Source organism: Gobio gobio, assembly GCF_949357685.1.
Source record: "Gobio gobio genome assembly, chromosome: 18".
Lineage (NCBI taxonomy): Eukaryota > Metazoa > Chordata > Actinopteri > Cypriniformes > Gobionidae > Gobio > Gobio gobio.
The window spans coordinates 7,708,890-7,731,352 of NC_137111.1; the positions used below are offsets into that span (position 1 = coordinate 7,708,890).

The following is a 22,463-nucleotide window of genomic DNA, read 5'->3' on the forward strand; positions in this document are numbered from 1 at the left end:
TGAGAGGGAGGGCCGCACGCGGCAACTAAGTGGAGCAAGAAGCCAGTAAATAAGAGCAACTATTAGACTCTTTATTGCCCTAATTAATGCTTTATGGAGCTCTTGCTTTCTTTGAATGTTCCTGTAAGGCACAGGAGGAATGAGAGGGAAGGTGATGTAGTCAGCCAGAGGCATGCTGGGCTTTTAATGCATGTTGGGCAGGAGTGAATTCCGTAGGGAAGCCCTGTCTGTATCCATGCAAACTCACAGTGCTGCCAGAGGACCCTGTTTTACAAGAATAGCTAAAACACCAGACAGTGTCCCGTCAATATACTGCCCGCTGAACTAGAATGAACATTACGAAGGCCAGTTCACAAGAAAGTTTTAAATATTAGCTGATCCCGTTTATTCCCCATTATCTAGAGAGTAGAATGGCTGAAGTCGAAATATGTATATAAAATAATTAATCATGGCAAATAATATGTGTACAAATTGCTGAATTTAAATGAACACTTACACTGTTAAAAAGTTGAAGTCTTCTCACCAAGGCTGCATTTATTTGCCATTTAATAGTGTGAAATATTGCTACAATTTAAAATAATTATATAAATATAAACTGTAAAAAAAATTCAGGTCTCCAATTGAAAATATTCTAGTGAGCGATCACATCTAATTTTTTCAGTTGGCCAAATTGAATTTCTGTGAATTTATGCAATTTAATTCAATTAAAATTCAAGAAATTCAATTTGGCCAACTGAAAATTGTAGATGTGATCGCTCACTAGAAAATTTTCAATTGGAGACCTGATTTTTTTTTACAGTGTATATATTATATATTTTAAAATGTAATTTATTCCTGTGATCAAAGCTGAATTTCAGCATCATTACACCAGTCTTCAGTGTCAAATGATCCTTCAGAATTTAATGTGTAAAAAAATCTTACTGACCACAAAACTTTGAACTATAGTGCATTTTACAAATTTACTCAAATTGAGCACTTCTAAATCGACTAATAATCTAAAAATGACCAAATATCAGCCCAGTTGTTATCGTGATATGACTTTAATATTTGCAATTGTTTTTTTCCAGTGCAAAACTATTCAAATCTGATATTGAATGTTGGCCATTCTCACAAAATTATACTGAATGGTTTTCCTCAAGACTAAAAAATGTATCTAAAATCTGCAAATGAGTGATGGAATAAAATATCATTTTTCAAAATTGGTATAAAGCATGATTTTTCTAGTTAGTTGTAGTTAAATGCCATAATGATATGCTTAAAGCATCACTGTTGTAAATGAACAGCTGGTGCGATGAGAGTGGAAAGAGTTAAATGTCTCTGGAGAAGATGGCCCTCACTTGCTTAACGCTCTCGTCAGTCAACAAGTGTCTGCTTTAGACTGCCAATGGAGCATGGAGAAGAGCAGGAGAGATAGCAAAGAAAGACAAAGCGAATAGGGACAAAATTGTAAAAACAGGTGGAGCGAGCAGGAAGGAGACGGAGGTGCTTCTCAGTGCTGAAATGGCTGTTTTTGCCCCTCTACTCACCAGTTATATAAACTCTAATCTTCTAAATCTCCTCTCATTTGTCCTTACATGCACACACAAATTCTCCCTCTCTCTCTCTCTCTCTCTCTCTCTCTCTCTCTCTCCGCTCACTGAACAACTGGTTAATTCCGGGGAGATTTGAGGAAACCCATTCACTGCCATTCTGCTGCCTTCTAGTCATTTCAGAATGATCGTATTTACGAGATGAGCACATGAACACTACCACAATTACCAGAGGGAAACCCAGGATTTTCTTTTGTGCATCTTTGTATTTTTGTCTTGTTTTCCAGGACAAATATCTAAACATTCTCAAATCAAGATCGATTTACATGAGAAGCAAAATGACTTAAGATGTTAAGGGCCAGATTTAATAACAGCTTGCGCCTCTTTTGGCGTTAAAAAACTATTGTTGGGACTTACTAAAGACACACAGTGAAAAATGAGTGCCAAAAAAGGCCAACATTTAAAAAAGTACACTCCTTTAGGATTCAAATTAGTTTCGGAAAGAAGTTTTTTTAGTTTTTTTCGAGTATGGCCCTGTATGACATCATAAAGGGCAGAATTCCTTGTATGGGCACTTCTCCCGGATGAGCACACACACACACACACACACACACACACACACACACACACACACAGACGCTGTCCGCAGCACTGGCATTTTGTTTTTAGAACATGAAATCAACAATGTCACTAAAGAAGTGTGTTTCTGTTTGTGAGGGAAAGATCACCTTGTTCAGCTTCCCAAATAACCCAGCGTTAAGGAGACAGTGCATGCAGTTTGTTTTTCCAGAGTTTTGCAAGTGTGTGTGTTTGTTCCCGGTCATGAGTGGAAACCGCAGGCGGTGAGTGAAACTGCATCAAATGTGTGTGTTTTGTTGGCAATCGGTGCGTAAGTGCATATAATGTCAACAACACGAACGTATAGTGAATCAAAAGTTATCCAGGGATAATGCCATGACATTTGTGCGTGTGTGTATGTGTGTGTGCGCTCGTGTCTCTTTAGCTCCGCCCACTGCACGCCTCCACGAGCTCGGCTGTTTTAATGTTTAACCTTAACTTAATCTGCACAAAGTTTATACTGACTTTAGACTGTAAATTTAAACTCTCACAGATTAGATTCCAGTAGATTTGGTGCTAGCACATGTTGCAAAGTTATACAAGTGACAAAAATCTATCATGTAATGTAGGAAAACAGTGGGCAATATTCCTTCACGTATAAAAAAATAGGAGAACTACATCAGTCATTTGTATTTGCCTCACTTCCTGCTACCAGTTGGTGGCGCTATGACTATAACTACATTTTGCCGTGTAGATTTCTTCAGGACGTGAAGTTTGAGGCAGATCGGACATTGTTTGCTTGAGTTACAACAACTTCCTGTTTCATGACAATACAGCATGCTTTAGCACTCATGTTTTAGAATGTTTCTAGTTTGGTACTCAATTGCATATTTTAGTATGTAGCTAGCAGTGCATCACAGTGTTAAACACGTCACTTCCTGTTGCCAATGGGTGGCGCTATTACTATTATTGAATATTGTCATGCAGATGTGTTCAGGGCAGGACTCTTCTCAAACATGTGAAGTTTGGGGCAGATCGGACATTGTATGCCCGAGTTACAACAACTTCCTGTTTCATGGCGAAACACCAGACTCGGACACACCCTTCAGCGAAAACTCAAGATCTTCACAATTTAACGTTGCAAAGGCCTTTAGATTACACTGACCAAATATGATGTTGATCTGATTAAATCTCTAGGCGGAGTTCGTTAAAGTACAAAGTCTGGAAATGGCTAAAACAGCAAACATTCATTGAAATTTTGTAGGTGCCGCTATCGAGCCATTTTGCCACCCCTAATTCTGAAACTCATATCAGATGTACATTTTCACCACTTCTGACACGTGTGCAAAGTTTGTGAGTTTTCGAGCATGTTAAGGCCCTCAAAAATGTAATTCATTTATGAGAAGAAGAAGAATAGACCCAAGCAATTCCTGTAGGGTCCATAACTGGAAGTAATTTCATGAAACTATTTAAATTAAATGAAACGGTTCTGAATTAATTGCAATTCTAAGATATTTACTGTATAGTAAACATTTGTCTCAACCCTGCCTGCCTTAGATTAGTGAATGAGCTCACTGCAGTGCATTCTGGGAATACATAACTCTGTGAAGGACATTTGCTGCCAAGTTAGGCACTGTATCTTACAAGGCAGCATAATTTTCCAGCCTCCCACAGTATTAGAAGTGCCCATGACGCCTTAAAAGGCTGTCTAGATCGTTTTTGGAACAGAGCCGGAGCAAGAACTGCCGGTTACACTTTATTTTAAGGTGTCCGTATTACAGTGTAATTATTCATTTAAGTACCAAGTAATAACAATTAACTACATGTACTTACTATATAGTTGCATGTAATTATGTACAGTTTATAGTAATTACTGTAAAAAAGACATTAAAATAAAGTGTAACCGAACTGTCTTTGTGTATGAGCATCTGAGCTTTGGTCAATTGAAAGTGTTCAGTTGTGTCAAAGGTCAAGGTGTTTTGGTATCGGTCCGGGTCACTCACCTGTTTTGTGTGCCTGCGTGTTGTTCTTGAGGTAATGTCCGTTCCTGTAGATATCCAGCACTTTTTCGAGATGAACCAGAGTCTCGTCGGTGCCCCATATCAGCTCTCCTGAAACACATTCATACAGCGTAAACAACTCCACTATTAGCGGTTTACTTTCTGTCATTAAGAAAACATTCCTTCAGAGTGATGCTGAAGTGTGCGTTTCGGGACACTGGGACAGAAAGATAGGATCACGGCTGGGCCACCCACGCTACCCGCGGCTTCACGGACTGTTGTGTCCCAGAAAAACAGATTTCAAACGCTATCTGACGTGCCGTTATACTGATGAACATGACGATAGAGCGCATAAGGAAAGGAATTAAGGCCTGAGACAAAGGGCAGGCTGGGAGGGAAAGAGAGAGAAATGTTGGGATGGGAAGAGGAGGAATGTTTGAACAAACATATTCTCCTCCATAAAAAGGAGTCCTTGACACTTACTTTCTTTACAACGAGCACATTTATCAAATTATTACAATTATCAAATAATGTGTTTTTTTCTTAATAAAGGGATGCAAGGAGACATTTAAGCAAAATTAGAATATATACATATATATATATATATATATATATATATATGCAGGAAAAAAACGCATGAATTCCGATATCGGGATGCGTGCATTTGCGTCTGCCATGTAAGCGGTCAAACCGGATATCCCCCAGTAAATGCGAGTCGTACGTCATTGAAAAAGGGACGGAGGCGAATGACGTCAACTCAGGTGGACACAAACTGCGATCACATGACACTAATGACGCGATGGAAGACGAAGGTACAACACAGTGGAGTAATGCAGAGATTTCATGTCTTTTAAGCCTTTGGGGCGAAGACACTACAGTGTAATCATTTCATCTGCATCCATTGTGTCCATCGCATATCGCTCCATTTTACTTCCTTTTCCGGGTCAGAACGTCTTGGGCTGTTTCGCCAGTGTATAGTGTAAATCAGGGGTCTCAAACTCATTTTACCTGGGGGCCGATGGAGGTAGACTCTGGGTCAGGCCGGGCCGCATCAAGTATGCCACATAAAAAGTGGTTCAAGTATTCCAAAAAACAGTAGCACAACTGATCCAATCTTCTCAATCTTTATTATTAACAGTTCTTCAACATGAATGTTTCTTCTGAACATGAACTGTTCCTCTGAATTTGAACTAAATATAGCCTATGGAAATTAAATCATGTAATATGAAAAAATGAATGATTTTAATTTTATTTTAAATAATAGACTAATTCACTGCAAGGCCGTAACCAGGTCAAACAGTTGGGAAATAATCTTTTTGGGACTATTTGTAAACAATGTTTGCATTAATTTGCGTCAAGTATATTATTAGTCCCGATATTCTTCACATGAGTGAGTGAATAAATACATAGATCTGCAAAAAACGTTTTAATTCTCTAGTGGTCTGGTGGTAGAATTTTTGTCAACCGTGTCAAAGGTTTCTGGTTCTAATCCGCTCTCATATAGTTTTTCTTCATTAAAATCAAAGATGTTCATCAATGATTGTATAATAAGACCATGGAAACGTTTGCATTTTGTTTTGTGATTTCACCGGAAAGAATAGAGTCTCTCTCAGCAACGGCATTAAGCGATAGATTGAGCGCTATTCAACTGCCTGATCAGCTTTGTTCGTCTGTTCCTGTCAATCACGCGGTGTAAACCAATTATACTGCACGAGGGAGGGGCGAGCCAACTCTCTCTCTCTCTCTCTCTCACACACACACATACACATAAAGGAGGCAGCAAGCGTGGCAAGCGCTGCACACGCAACGACTCAGCAAAAAGGTGCTTTTCAGAGCAACACGCGGGCCGCACTAACATTAAACTTTGATATCAAGAAGGGGGCCACAAAATATCATCCTGCAAGTTTGAGACCCCTGGTGTAAATGCAAATATCGGATACGGGTCGCTTTTAAAATATGATGTAAGTGGGTCGTCAAAAAAATTGGATATAGTCACCAAATCGGAATTGTGCATCAAGACCTGCAATGTAAATGCAGCCTTATGGTGCGTTCACACCGGACGCGAATAAATCACGCTATTCGCGCATAGTTGGACGAATGAACATTTTGAGTTTACTTGCTTCATTCGCGCCTGACATTCACTTCACAACAGACGCGAATTCGCGTCATGGGAGAGGCTTATGCCAAGCTTGTCTCGTTGAAAAATGGCTGACATGGGCTGTGTTCCCACTTGACGTCTTTTTTGTTAAAATAGCCTAAACTACTGTTAATGTGTGACAAAACGTAGTTTTAAGACTTTTTCAGGCGATAATGTAGTTGTTTAAAGCTCAAATCTGTGGTTTATTTGAAAAAAAAATTCTGGCGTTTTCGGAGTTGTGAGATCCAGGCGATCAGCGCTCGTTAACCCCGGCGAGAGCAGCCTTTCCTCGGCAAGTCCTTCAGACATTTGCCGCTGGCTCTGATGTGTCTGTGGTGTCTCGAGCTATAATTCGTCTTGTGTAGATGTAACGTGCGATCTTTGGTCTCATGGATCTATAATTTGTTCCTTGGCAAATCATTTAGGCTGAGGGCAAAGTGAAGTTTCATTACTTTTTTATTTTTAAGCTATTTACGTTACCATTGTAGCACGCTAGCACTGACTTTGAATGTTTGACTGAATTCTTTGCTTTATTTCATGTATAGCTTCTTATACCTTTTACTTATACTTTTGTATTATTAATCATACATAAACTTCCATTTAACAAAAATAGAGTGGGTTGTGTTTCATGTAATTTAATGTTATCACAGTGATAGGATATGCACACTTGTCTGAACCAGATATTAATATATTATTAATTTAAACCATATTATTTTCTCCTCATTGTTGTCACTACTAAAGCAAGCTCCTGATTGGTTAACGCGCCGCCAAAGTTCAGATTTTTCAACTCGCACAAATCACGTGTCAAACGCTCAATTCGCGCGAAACGCTTCATTCACGTCTGGTGTGAACGCACCATTAGAATCTGGTTAGGGGAGGAGTTTTGGCACTGTGATATCCTTAATGGGAAACCAGCTTCGGGTGGTACTATAGGGGGATTTGCATGGTTTCATTTATGGTCATTAGTTGGTCCATGATGGTCTAGATCAGGGTTGTCCAAACTCAGTCCTAAAGGGTCACTGTCCTGCGGAGTTTATCTCCAACTTGCCTCAACACACCTGCCTTGAAGTTTCTGGTATGCCAAGACCTTGATTCGCTGGTTGAAGTGTGTTTAACTGGGGTTGGAGCTAAACTCTGCAGGACAGTAGCCCTCCAGGAGCAGGTTTGGACACCCCTGGTCTAGATGGTTGATCAGCTAAACTACCACCTGCTGGATCTAGTTTTGGGCTGAGATCAAAACCAGCTTGACCACCCTAAACTGATATGACTTGCTTTTTTTCCAGCAGGGATAAGAGCAGAACTTGGGTAGTGAAATCAAACTGACCTGTAGAGTTGACGATTTTGTCCAGAAGGGGTCTCAGCGCTGAGGGGGCACTGTGAGGTAACAAGTAGGTGAAGAAAAATCTAGAAAATATGGAAAAAATATGTCAACATTTCACACAAATAAAGCAGAAGTCGTCTCAGATCTGAGGCTATGAACACACACCTGTAAGCATTGTAGAGGTTTCTCTTTTCGTTGATACCCTGACAGTGGCCTTTGTGGCAGGGGAGGGTAAAGTTACGGGCAGGGAACTCCATGAGACAGTCTGAAGGAGAAGACGGGGAGCAAGGCGTCTCCTCAACACTGGCATCGTCCAGGTCGGTCACTTTCAACACTCCCTCCACCAGCACGAACTGCCGTGGCCTGAAGTCCAGCAGGGTGACCGAGCCGAGCGGGGAGTGGGCCAAATAATGCAGCAGCCTCATCAGACTCAAACAGATCTGCAGAAGGAATATATTATTATTATTATATATTACGGAAAGGTATATTCGTAAAAAAAAAAAAAAAACTCTAACCCATATATGACATGAGGGGAAAAAACTAAATATTATGGCCACAATTGAACTCAAATAAAATGGGGGAATGAATGAATACAATGTGACTACTATTTAACTAGAACTAGGGAACAAATAAATAAAAGTCAGAATGTGAGGCACCGGCAGAAGTGTGGACAAATACCCATAAGACATTTCAGCCGCCTCTGCCTCTAACTGGTTCCTTGTTTGAGACCATCAGGTCTACCCGAAACCTTGTCAAAATGGACTGTCTCCAGGCACTGCAAGCCCCTCGTTGAAAGAGCCACTTGAGTGTGTGAGGCCTGTTGTGTATGTGCATGTTTGCGCGCGCACGAGTGTGTTACTTGAGGATTAGTCCTCTTATTGTGTGTGAGGGTACAAGGGGTGAGGCTGAAGCTCTGGCAGCTGGTACACCTCACATTCAAGCAACACCCTCATCTGCCATGTTCTTAGGGGCAGAATTCAGAGGATTAGACGGCCGCGGGGAAAGAAGAGGAGGACGGAGATGCAAAGAGGAGTGAGAGGGGTGAACGGAACCCAAAGAAGGAGAGGAGAACATAAAAGAGAAGCAAACAGAGAGGAGATGAGGGGGTGGAGGAGACACTGCCCATGCCTTTCACAACAGACAAAAGCTGCTTTTAATACACTCCGGATTAGCAACTACTGGGAAAGGTCAGCCCCCTCGCACCGTGTGACTGCATGTGTGTTTGTGTCTTGCTTAACGTGGTAGACAACCGGTAGCTTTGGTAAAACCATTGAGAAAGCCATTGTAAGGGAGGCGAGGCCATCCAAAACACCCCAACAGATTTGGTTTCCTCAAAAATGCGGCAAGCATTTTTAACATCCATACACAAACGCAAGCGTGTGAGCTAAGGTTGCGAGATACAGTAGCAATATTTTATTTTTCTGCAATATATAATAAATAAAAATAAAAATATTACTTTTACTCCTTTTTGAGTGCTAAATGATTCGGGGAAAACGAGTGAACTTATATGACTATAAAATATTTTTCTTTTATCGTGATTATTAATAAACAGAAATATTATACAAATAATAAATGCATTGTAATAATACTGATAATAATACTATTGTACTGTAAAATAAAACAATACTGTAAATTACAATACTAATATTTAAGTCTTAAATTCTTTATTTTCAAATGTAAACAGTTGCTGAACAATTATTTAATTGTGCTAATTTTTGAAAAAAATATTACATTTAAATAAAATATGTAATTTAATTTACAGTAACATTGCAATACTAATATTTAAAACTTAATATAATACAATAGTACTGTAAAATAATAATACAATAATTTAATTTTACTGTAAAATTGCAATATTAATTTTTAAATCTTAATATAACACTATAGTACTGTAAAAAATAGTAATACAATAATTAGATTTTACTGTAAAATTGCAATACTAATATTTAAATATTAATATAATACTATTGTACTGTAAAAAAGAGTAATACAATAATTTTATATTTCTGTAAAAATGCAATATTAATATTTAAATCTTAATATAATACTATAGTACTGTAAAAAAGAGTAATGCAATAATTGTATTTTACTATAAATTGCAATGTTAATATTTAAAACTGAAGCCGCTGAAGCAGTCTGAAGCCGCTTGACTCTGAAACCGGCAGCGCATATATTGATTTCAAATCACAGCCTGCACGATTTGATAATGGCACTAAGCCATATCACAATATCGATTTTATTTTGATATATCAAGCAGCCCAAGTGTGAAGGTTTGCTTGCTTGTCACGTATTTGGTTTAGCTGGCGAGGAGGGCCTGGTGTGTGTACGAGTGTGTCTTCGCTCCCGGCATTATGCAGAGGGCATAAAAGCCTTCGTCAGCGCGCAGAGGAAATGGCTTTGGACCTAAATGAGCTGTTTGGAAGTCAACGGATTCGACAGTCTCCCCAGAGTCTATTAGTGCCTCATACGCAATTCAAATGTCGCTGAAGCATTGCTGGGGTGTTTCTGCTTTGTTCCACATGAGGAGGCCAGCCGCGCAAAGGCAGTGCCATTGTAGAGGACAGTCTTAAAGAGACAGCATTAAGAAACACGTGGATGGAACTTAACTACTTGGCTTTGTTCAGACTAAGCAGTTTTAGGGCATATCTCACTCAAATCCGTTTACTCAAATCTGTTGTTTGGAGACTGAACTGCAAAAAAATGCAGGAAATCCCAAAACTTGTGATCCGATTTAAATAATTATTGATATTTGGAAATGCTTCAGTCTGAACTGTCACACTGGAATTCAAGAGCTCTTCATTTGGGACGCAACACTTGTAAACTCATACACAATGTGCCGTAGTGTTTATAGTGCATCACAGCTGTGCTCAGAACTGTCCAAATTCACACATTTTTGCTCACTCATTGCTATTTAGCAAACTGTCACATTCAGTAAATAGTAAACAGTGAACTACTGAGCGATTTCAGATTCAGCATATAGTCTCTGCTCTGGCACTTGCTCAAACGGCCAAAGGGTTGGGGATTTTTTTTCTTGAAAGAAATTAACATGTTTATTCAGCAAGCATGCATTAAATTGATCAAAAGCATCAGTAAAAACATTAATCAGGGCTCCAGACTAACATTTGAGAGCTGTTCTACAGATGGAGGAGCCAGCACCTGATTTGGTGACGCAGGAGGAAAATGTATCATAAAGTTAATGTAATAATAAAAATTACTATTGTATTGCATTATACATGTTTGTTTATGGGAGATTTAACAGTGAAGTGCTGAGCTTGAATTGATATGCAGATAAAATGAACTTTTATTAACAACAGTAATGCGAGAGAAAAATCATTTTATAGGAGAAATGTAAATATTCTACTCTTATTAAATGTACCATTGTTCTTTTATATTATCACACGAAACTGAGCGACAGCTTCAGTGATTATAAAAGGAGCACTTTACATGTTTTCTGTGTAATTCAGTCACAATTTGAAGAATTTCATGAGACTTGTGATTTCCTTATTTTATTGAAAGGGAGTGAAATGGCTAATAATGGCTAATAAGTCAATGGGCCCTATCTTGCACCCAGCGCAATTGACTTTGTACACCGACGCATGTGTCATTCCTATTTTGCACCCGCGCAAAGCGCGCTTTTCCCTCCACAGAAGCACGTCGCTAAACTAGTGAATGAACTTGCGCTACCTGGGCGGTTCAGCGCAAAAAAGGAGGCGTGTTCCGGCGCAAACAATCCCTGGTGCTATTTTGCTGTTCCATTAAACAATTGCGCCACTGACCAGAAAAAACCTAGTCTAAAGTCAGTGGCGCGTTGCGCGTTGTTCATTATGCTATTTTAAGGGCGCATGCTTGACCATAATGTATAACGTGCACAACGCGCATACACTTTGCTCATGTAATCTACACAGATGCAACAGTTATTTTTGCAAATCATAAATTGTTACACTAAAAAAATATTAACACATGAGATGACGGAAATCATTGGGGTGTGCCACGAAGATGTGAAAAAAATAGGCATAAATCTAGCTTACAAATGATTCAGGCTAATTGTAATAATTAAGGATAAGACCTGTTTGCCCAATAGTGGCAAGACATATATGTATATAAGGACATCTGACAAATTGGTTTGTCCGTCAAGAACCAGGAAAAAAAAATCGACTGAAAACTGAAAAAACTGAAAGACTGAAAAAAAAAAAGACTGTGAAATCACCTTTACCATAATGTACAACATTACAACTTCACTTCTCTGTCTTTCACTGCTCTTACAAGCACATCAGTCTCCTCGGCTGTGAACCGCTCCTGGCGTGCGCCTGGTAAATACGCCATAATAATAGCAATTCATAATGGAACTTGCGCACCTGCTTTTACAGGGAATGTTGGGATGACGCTCGGATTGGTTTATTCACGTTACGCCCAAACCACACCTATGAATAATGAAGCTACTTCAGACCAACCCATTTTAGATTTGCGCCGGGCGCAAGAGCCATTTATCCCGCCGGGAAAATAGCAACAGCGCCGAGACCCGCCCACAAAGTTACTTGCGCTTCACGCTTTGACACTTGCGTTTCAGATCGTTAAAATAGGGCCCAATAAGTGCTTTGGACTACTGGTTATGGCCGGGGCCGGCTCTAGGCATGGCTGAGCCCTCCCAAACATCTGCCTTGCCTACCCAATCAGAATTTAGGAACTGATAGTGTTAATTTGTTTTTACGATTTGTGCATTGATTAAAATAATCTAAGGTGGGCTCAGTTGTATTCGTGAATATGTATCTTGTAAATATTAATATACAGCTGTGATTTGATTTTTGATTCATGCCAAGTTGAAATTAGCTAAAAAAAGGTGCTCATTTAAGAACGTGCATCTATCTATCTATCTATCTATCTATCTATCTATCTATCTATCTATCTATCTATCTATCTATCTATCTATCTATCTATCTATCTATCTATCTATCTATCTATCTATCTATCTATCTATCTATCTATCTATCTATCTATCTATCTATCTATCTATCTATCTCTCTCTCTCTCTCTCTCTCTCTCTCTCTCTCTCTCTCTCTCTCTCTCTCTCTCTCTCTCTCTCTCTCTCTCTCTCTCTCTCTCTCTCTCTCTCTCTCTCTCTCTCTCTCTCTCTCTCTCTATCTATCTATCTATCTATCTATCTATCTATCTCTCTCTCTCTCTCTCTCTCTCTCTCTATCTATCTATCTATCTATCTATCTATCTATCTATCTATCTATCTATCTATCTATCTATCTATCTATCTATCTATCTATCTATCTATCTATCTATCTATCTATCTATCTATCTCTCTCTCTCTCTCTCTCTCTTCTCTCTCTCTCTTCTCTCTCTCTATCTATCTATCTATCTATCTATCTATCTATCTATCTATCTATCTATCTATCTATCTATCTATCTATCTATCTATCTATCTATCTATCTATCTATCTATCTATCTATCTATCTATATCTATCCATCTATCTATCCATCCAACTGTAGTTCTATCTATCTATCTATCTATCTATCTATCTATCTATCTATCTATCTATCTATCTATCTATCTATCTATCTATCTATCTATCTATCTATCTATCTATCTATCTATCTATCTATCTATCTATCTATCTATCTATCTATCTATCTATCTATCTATCTATCTATCTATCTATCTATCTATCATCATCAACTGTAGTTCTATCTATCTATCTATCTATCTATCTATCTATCTATCTATCTATCTATCTATCTATCTATCTATCTATCTATCTATCTATCTATCTATCTATCTATCTATCTATCTATCTATCTATCTATCTATCTATCTATCTATCTATCTATCTATCTATCTATCTATCTATCTATCTTTTTTTTTACAGTTTTTCTCAGTCGCTTTGGTATATTTCTCAGATCAGAATTGAAATTCTCAAAGCTGCCTGTTCAATCTTCACATCATTGTGTCACTTGTGCACATCAAAAAAGCAGTTTGTCATTTCTTTGAACAAGTTGCAAATGCTTGTGTACATCCGTGCAAGTGATTATGTCCAATTCTCTGCTGTTTCCTACATTATCAGTTGCTCATGTCATGTTGATCAGAATGTATTATAATGGGTCTCTGTTGAATAGTCTTACCCCACAACATTTAGGCATTAGTTCATAGCATAAGTCTTTACATGCAAAATGGTTGAACAAGTTGTCATAAAATGTCAAGCATATTTCTATACATTTCCATTAGACGTTCACATTTCTACTTTTGTTTTTCTGTTTTTTTTTCTCTTTGTGCTATGCAGTGCTGTCTTTTCCTTTCTGTATCGCAATGACATGGTCTGTCAACAAATTACAGTACAAACAGTAAAAGCGTAAATGTGAATATTGTCCAGTCTCTTGCATTCAAACTCCCACATACACTAAGGTGTAACCTACAATTTACAATAATTGTCATCAAAATTTTAGCCATATTTACATCAGAACATCCCTCCAGAGTACAGTTATATTGACAACATGACTAAGCAATTTGACTGTCTTATTCATACACAATGACACAAGGACTTGTCATTCTGATGGCACTGACATGTTCATTGACACAGAGATTTACTTTTGAGAGATGAACTAAGGATTTTGAGCAAGAGACTGGCTTTTGCAGGTAATCCATGGTGTTTTGCTATTTGTACGAATTGTTTGAGAAATGCACTTATTGTTTTGCAAATGTCGAGAATGATTCGACAAATGTACAAAGCGACTGTGACAGATAAAAGTGCTTGTTTGCCACAGTGTTAGTTTTGTTTGGTGTTACTACAGTAAATCATGGTGAATGTTGGTGATTTGTGACTGAAACCCCTGACCTTCGCTCATGGCTCAATGTTTCTCCTGGTCTTCACATCAGCTCTGTTTGATCTGATATCTGTGGTTTATAACAGAATTCTGCGCTGAACACTTCCACTAGATCTCGCAGTAGCGATGTGATTCATTCTGTGGAGAATTCAAACGCTTTCTCACTGGCACCCACTGACATACATAGCAGGGAAAAAATTGTATGGAAGTCAATGGGTGCTGTCAAATTTCTGGTTACCAACATTCAACAGAAGAGAGAAACTCATACACATTTGGAACAACATGAGGATGAGTAAAAGATTTTCATTTTTGGGTGAACTATCCCTTTAAATACATGATACCAGAATTCCTCCCTTGCAAAATGACAGCCTTAAATATTTGATCAATCAGAACTGTGCGGTATGAAACTCCAAAACCTGCACACATTTTGTCAAAGGACTGACGGAAGTGAATAAGACCAGACAGAAACATTCACACGCACACACAACACACAAGTAGGTTACTTTCAAAACCTCACAGCTGTGTAAAACGTATAAAGGAATACATCAAATGTTTATAAATAGTAAGAAATGAAAGGAGAAAGCCAAGAAAAGCCTTAAAGAGGCTGTAAAAAACCATGAGAAAATCAACAGCAGGAACTCTTAATCCACTGAACATAAAGACACTACTTGTCTCATTCTCATTAAAAGGCTTTCATTGTTCTAGACTGGAAATTCATTCAATATGACTGAATATCGCTCTGAAACGCGAGCCTAATAAATATATTCAGCAGAATACTACGGTAGGTAGGTATGAGTTATGGAAAAGGAAAGGCTGCCACAGACTGGAATTGGTAATGCTGGAAGTCGATTGAAACTAAAGTGGGGTTATGAATCGCTCTGCTGAACTGTATACCGCCGTGTTGACATGCAGACGAGTGTGCTGTGTTCCCTATTAAAGCATGACATGTTTCGCGTGCAGTGAGTGTGTTGGCCTGTGCTCGTGAATCAGTGTTTGTGTGTGTAGGCCAGGAAATACACTTCTGAGTCTAACTTTAGCTTTTGTGTGTGAGTTAGCTGCAGTGCAGTGCATTACGTACAAGTTACTGATTACAAATGAAAACAATTGAGATGTAACAATCTATTAGACTACATTTGGATTACTTTTGGATTACATTTGGATTACTTTTGGATTACATTTGGATTACTTTTGACCGATCGCATCAATTTTGATAGGATTATTTTGTACCACATAAAATATGTTCTATATATAAAAAAAACTATATATAAAACATTTGAGCACTGATTACAAGTATTTAAAAATGTGATATAATCTAATTACAAGTAGTTCATTTTTGGTATCTGATTACATAATCAACATAATTATTTTTACCTATAATTATTATTATTACATATAATCCATTCTACCCAGCAATGATTAGCTGAGATATGAGTCTGCAATTATTATAATCTGGGTGTATTAATTCTATACATATCGATTTAATTGCTTATAAATCTGAGATCATAACATATGACACATCTTCCATTTAAAGGCCATGTTCACAGATTATCGCATGTTTTATTGAACATAAATCCATGTCAACAGCGGCCTGTTATCAGAGGAAGAGCTCATCCATTGGGGTTTCATTCGGTTTCATCCTCTCTGAGCAGGATGCGCTTTGGCCACAGGAAGTCATAGCAAATCATTTTGGAAGGTTGCCAAGGCGATAGTGATCAGCCGGGTCTATCAGGCAAAAGCTGTGCTACCTAACAGGAAGTTCAGAGAGAGCAGGGTGCAGGACGTCCCACACAGGTTTAACTCTGTGTGCTCTACTATGGTAAGTGTTTATAGGAAGGGAATGATCAGGGGCAGAGAGAGGAGGGATTTGGACATGTCGCAGGCAGGATTCAAATCTGTGTTACCCACACGAGCATATGAGGCGAATGCATGAACCGCTGGCCTGTGATTTTGCACAGAAAACACAGTTAGAGTTTGGCCGACTGGGCCGAAGTCATTAAGAATGTTTATAGTGCATTATGAAATGGCAGTAATTTTATGAAATGAATGTAATTTTGTCCCCCTGTTTGTGTTTTCAGGCTAAATGAGCTGTACCTTCGGCCCTCTCCCAATCTATTCATCTTTCTCAAATAATATATAATAATATATACAGTGGTGTCCAAAGTCTGAGACCACTAGTGAAAATGCTTTGGGGTTTTTTAATCTTTTTTAAAATACATTTTTATATTAAAACATTTTTTTCCCCTTACAAATGATATTATCAGCATAATTAAAAAAATAACATGAATATAGGAAAATTCTAAAACTTTCTATTTATTTCTAGGATAAACCAACTAACTAACATTAGCTAAATAAAATAATAAAATTATTATTTTTAAAAAGTATTTAATATATAAAATAAATTAAATAATATAATAATATTATTTATAATATTTTACATTGATGTTTAATCAAAATAACTTAGATTTTTTTATTAAGCTGAATGAAAAAAGGGTGAATTGAAAAATAAGCATGAATGTTTTCATATTTTATTTCAAAATCCTTTCTATTTATCTAGGTTTCAATCAATCAATTTTTTTCCAATATGATTTCAAACTTTTGGGGCCCACTCTATATAATATTTTACAATGTCATAAATAATGTTTGATTGACAATAACATTTAATTATTTTTATTATGCTGAATGTAAAAAAAGGTTAATTGAATTTTTCCAAATTTTTAAAATGTAGGCTATTTCTAGGTTAAATAAATATGTAAGTAAATAAGTAAATAAATAAATAAAGTTTAGGTTTTAGACTTTTGAGCCCCATTGTATATATATATATTTTTTTACAATGTCAAATAATCTTTAAATCACAATAACATTTAATTTTTCTTCAAACTTTTAAACGCTCTATGCATTTCTATGTTAAATAAATAAGTAAAATTATTCAATTATGTTTCAGACATTCAATGTCATAAATAATCAATGTCAAAAAAAGGATGGATTGAAAAATAAACATATAAGATACAAATAAATGTTTTTTTGTTTAGATTTATTTCAAAATCCTAAAACTTTCTATTTATTTAGGTTTCAATCAATCAATCAATCAATCAATCAATCAATCAATCAATCAATCAATCAATCAATCAATCAATCAATCAATCAATCAATCAATCAATCAATCAATCAATCAATCAATCAATCAATCAATCAATCAATCAATCAATCAATCAATCAATTAATCAATCAATCAATCAATCAATCAATCCATTTCCAGTATGGTTTCAGACTTCTGGGCCCTGCTCTATATAATATTTTACAATGTCATAAATAATGTTTAATTGACTCAAACCTTTAATTCTTTTGTTATGCTGAATGTAAAAAGGTTAATAGATTTTCTTTTTTAATGTTCAATGTATTTCTAGGTATACTGTTTTTTTTTTTTTACAATGTCAAATAATCTTTAAATCACCATTACATGTAATTATTTTATTATGCTGAATGTTAAAAAGGTTGATTACAAAGGTTGCATTTTCCTGTAAAATTTCATTACAAATATTTCAATCTTAAAGGGTTAGTTTACCCAAAAATGAAAATTCTGTCGAAAATAACGCTTCGAAGCTTCATGATGCTTTGTTTTGAAATCGTCATCACTATATAAGTCGTTATTTAGGGTTTTTTTGCGCACAAAAACTATTGTCGCCGATTCATAAAGTTATTTTAGAACCACTGTAGTGAGATGGACTTTGTAACGACGTCTTTAGTGCCTTTTAAGGGTCTTGAGAGTGTAATGTGCCATTGTGCCAATGGAGGCCTTTCAGAGCCATCAGATTTCAACTAAAATATCTTCATTTCTGTTCCGAAGATGAACGGAGGTCTGACGGGTGTCGAGCAACATGAGGGTAAGTAATTAATGACAGAATTTTCATTTTTGGGTGAACTAACCCTTTAATTTCTTCGTTTTCAAATGGTAAACCAACAAGCTTTTATTGTGAAGGGTTGACAGCAGATAAATTGATGCGCTGCTGGTTTCAGAATGAAGCGACACGTGTGTATGTACACACATATGCAGTCTGAAGCCGCTTCACTCTGAAACCGACAGCGCATATATTGATTTCATTAAATCACAGCCTGCACGATTTGATAGTGGCATCGTATGAACGCTATAAAATCCCAGACTCAATTAGTTGCCAGTTGTAAGCGCAGATAAGCCTGAATCAAGCCTCGGCGTCCCTCCCTCCAGCTCCAGACAGACACTAGAGATGGAATGTGTGATATGAGTCTCACCCTGAATCTCTCCTCCCAGGGCGTCTGCAGCAGCTGGATCATCTCCAGAGGACTGCCCAGCTCCGTGATGGCCGTCACCGTGTCCTTTATATCGTTGCTGTCCTGGTAGCAGTAGCCGTAGAGCTGCGGGAGAGAGCATCCGTCAGCACACAGATAACAGCGCTGGGTTGAATTTCACTCTTTTGACCCAGACCCCAAAATTCAGCTCTCGGCTGGAGGAGAAGCCAAGCATTTGTGTGACAAATGGAAATGATTCTGAGTGAATTGACACTGTCTCAGCCGTTATGGGAGCAGACAGTCAGACAAACTGCAGCACGTAATCAGGAAACGCTGCGCTGGCGTGTGTTTGTTAGTTTTGCGGGGGAGGTCTATACGTTAGAGCCGCTGCTATCAGGCCGCTTCCCTCGACCGGCCGGCTCTTAGCGCTGCAGAATTTGGCTCTTTGCTTACAGAAACATTTTCCCAGGCTAATTCAAGCCAAAGAAGCTAGTTAAAATTAAACAGCATGAAATTTCATCTAGAAAGAAAACAACCTATGGCTGTGTGACCGGCTGTACCGCGAGAGACATCACCGGCATCAAAGGAAAGACGCCGGCCAGGAGAAAGCGGCCCATTATATCACAGCACAGCCGACGGGGTTTCGGTTGTGTGTGTGTTAACAAGCTTCCACGTTCATCTGTGCTGGAATTAAAACCTTCAAAGTCTGTGTCGGTACATGCAAGCTTCTATTCCAGTATTACGCCATTCAGTCACATCATTCACACTTGCTAATAATGCATAACACCTCGGACTGATACACTGGCAATACTAAAATTGTCCTGTGACGACACACTGGATGTTATGTTGCCTAGCAAAGACACTGGGCCTTATTCCTAAAAACACAAACAGGCATTTTTGTCTAAATACATTCTTATCTGTAAAGTGCTGCATTCGGTTCAATATGACATTTTATGTAGAAATGGATTTATGACACTGCAAACAAATCATTTTCTATTTTTGTTTTAAAATGGTTAGATTCATGCTTAAAACTTGCCAATGCCAATGTGCCAATGGAGTAAAAACTTTATTCTCTAAATCTTAAAATAAAACACTTAATATCAGATGCTTTTAATTAAGGATGTTTTTAAAGGCTTGCCAAAAACGTGAGAAACATTTTGATTACATTTTACGGTAACACTTATTATTATTATCACAAATTATGTATAATTACACTAACACTAACCCTATAGTAAGCACTGGTGTTGCAGTACTCAAGACCTCAAGTAGTCTCAACCCCTCAAAGTCTTGGTCTTTTCTTGGTCTCAACTCCTCAAAGTCTTGGTCTTGTCTTGGTCTCAACCCCTCAAAGTCTTGGTCTTTTCTTGTCTCAACCCCTCAAAGTCTTGGTCTTTTCTTGGTCTCAACCCCTCAAAGTCTTGGTCTTGTCTTGGTCTCAACCCCTCAAAGTCTTGGTCTTGTCTTGGTCTCAACCCCTCAAAGTCTTGGTCTTTTCTTGTCTCAACCCCTCAAAGTCTTGGTCTTTTCTTGTCTCAACCCCTCAAAGTCTTGGTTTTGTCTTGGTCTCAACCCCTCAAAGTCGTGGTCTTGTCTTGGTCTCAACCCCTCAAAGTCTTGGTCTTGTCTTGGTCTCAACCCCTCAAAGTCTTGGTCTTGTCTTGGTCTCAACTCCTCAAAGTCTTGGTCTTGTCTTGGTCTCAACTCCTCAAAGTCTTGGTCTTGTCTTGGTCTCAACCCATCAAAGTCTTGGTCTTGTCTTGGTCTCAACCCCTCAAAGTCTTGGTCTCAACCCCTCAAAGTCTTGGTCTTTTCTTGTCTCAACCCCTCAAAGTCTTGGTCTTGTCTTGGTCTCAACACACATTGGTCTCGGTCTCGACTTGGTCTCGGATTAGGTGGTCTTGACTATAACACTAGAAAGTAAAATAAAATAAAGTGTAACCCACTTTACTTAAAGACTTCATGTATAATGCATTGTAAAGGTATTCATAATGTATGTTATAATAATGCATTATATCTTTTATCATAACTTGTAACCAAAGTTAAAATTCATTACAATATTTGCAGACTCCTTGTCGCATCTGAAATCGGTTGTGTCATGTGTTTTAATGCATTATACTTTCTAAAGGTGTAACAGTTAACAGATAAGTATTATAGTGTGTCATAACTGTGGTTATTAATGTGCATTACAAGGCATAATTAATGCATTAAAAGTACTTTAATAATGCATTACATATGGTGTTACAAAATGTTTATTTTCTGTTTGTTAATGTGGGCATAAATCTCAGTCAGACTGTGGATACAAATGGGACATTTCTTGAATGAGAAAAGCTATAGATGTCCATTGGTGACAAAAAACTGGACCCTTTCCCACTGGAAAAAAATAACTACTGGAAGCTGATTTAATCGGTGCTGAATGCTTAAATTCTCATTCAGTTTTGGCCCGTGGTGTACAACGTATAAATCAGCAGTCTGACAGGTCCCGAGATACCTGGCTGTCTCAAATGTCAAATTTAGGACAACAGCTCTGGATCTTTATAACTGTCCCTGTGGGAGGATCTTGAACAAGTTTAGCCTGTGATATGAAGCAGGAACGGGACCGATCTGATCTAAGATCTGTGCGCAGACAGGCTTGTAGAGCGAGCCTTTCCAAGAAAGCAAAGGCCCCATCTGAGATTAAACACACTATAATGAGTATTATCAGCATGATTCATCTCAAACGTGAGCGTTTGAGTGTTTGTCTGTGCTCAGACTCTACGGCTGCTTGCTGGGAATGAAACAGACCTGCACATGGAGGAACGCTGTTGTCTGTCTAGCCACACGGTGCCGTTTTGACTGACTCGAGCTCAAAGGTCAACTTGCCTGTCCGCTTCATTTACTGCGAAGACGTTGTATCTGTCCAGAGCTGCTATGTACCAGATGCTAATGTCACCAAGGGCAGTGTTTTTCTCATTTCAACTAGTTTTGGGTCTGAAAGCTTGCGTCCAGTTGTACATACTAATCACAGAGTTTGCTCTTGAGAAGGGACTGAATTCCTGAGCTATTTCATTCATAAGCAATATAAAAGAGCTGGGTGAAGTTAGTATGTTTTGCAGTCAGTTTGGGCCGTACAAGAAAATCCCTTGGAAGATTTTTTCAGGAAAGAGTGAGTAAGCAGGATCATTATAGGAGGGGTGAAGGGAAGTGGCCAACAGAAATTAGCCAGATTCTTCATGGTCTGGTTCTCCACTTTTATTCATGAACACGTACCATGGTGTTTTTTGAAGTAATCATCCGTACCATCTGATACTATGACTGTACCATGGTACCGCAACAGAACTGTCTTTATCAAGACAACTGTGTGTTCTTCTCAATTCTTAAAGGGATAGTTCACCCAAAAATGACAATTATCCCATAATTTACTCACCCCTAAGCCATCGGTGGGTTTGTGTGAGAAAAATATCCATATTTAAAACATTATAAAGTAAAATATCTAGCTTCTGGTGGACTGCCTTCGTTCCGTATTCAACTGCTGAAGAAAGTGTAACGCCTCTCGCAGTTCAAAACACTAACGCTACATCCAACATCACTGGCGCGCCATTTAAGCTTTTTCCGTAAGTTGCATACGGAAGGCAGTCTGGCGGATGCTAGATATTTGACTTTATAATGTGTTAAATATGGATATTTTTCTTACAAAAACCCATCGAATCGCTTCAGAAGACCTTTATTAACCCCCTGGAGCCGTGTGGATTACTTTTATAATGGATGAATGCACTTTTTTGGGCTTCACATTTTGGGCTGCCATTCACTGCCATTATAAAGCTTGGAAGAGCCAGGACATTTTTAATATAAC

The 22,463-nt window shown here is 38.0% G+C and overlaps 1 protein-coding gene across 1 annotated transcript in view; it reads right to left on the reverse strand.

The window, feature by feature from the left end:
- The window catches only part of pkdcca (protein kinase domain containing, cytoplasmic a), a 56,385-nt gene that overhangs the window by 19,072 nt on the left and 14,850 nt on the right, over positions 1 to 22,463 (reverse strand). Inside the window, exons 2-5 of the mRNA XM_079842892.1 lie at positions 18,638 to 18,760; positions 7,711 to 7,985; positions 7,549 to 7,628; positions 4,091 to 4,198 (exon numbers count right to left, since the gene is read on the reverse strand). Of these exons, the coding sequence (XP_079699018.1) occupies positions 4,091 to 4,198; positions 7,549 to 7,628; positions 7,711 to 7,985; positions 18,638 to 18,760 (586 nt within the window). The remainder of the gene's footprint in view (positions 1 to 4,090; positions 4,199 to 7,548; positions 7,629 to 7,710; positions 7,986 to 18,637; positions 18,761 to 22,463) is intronic.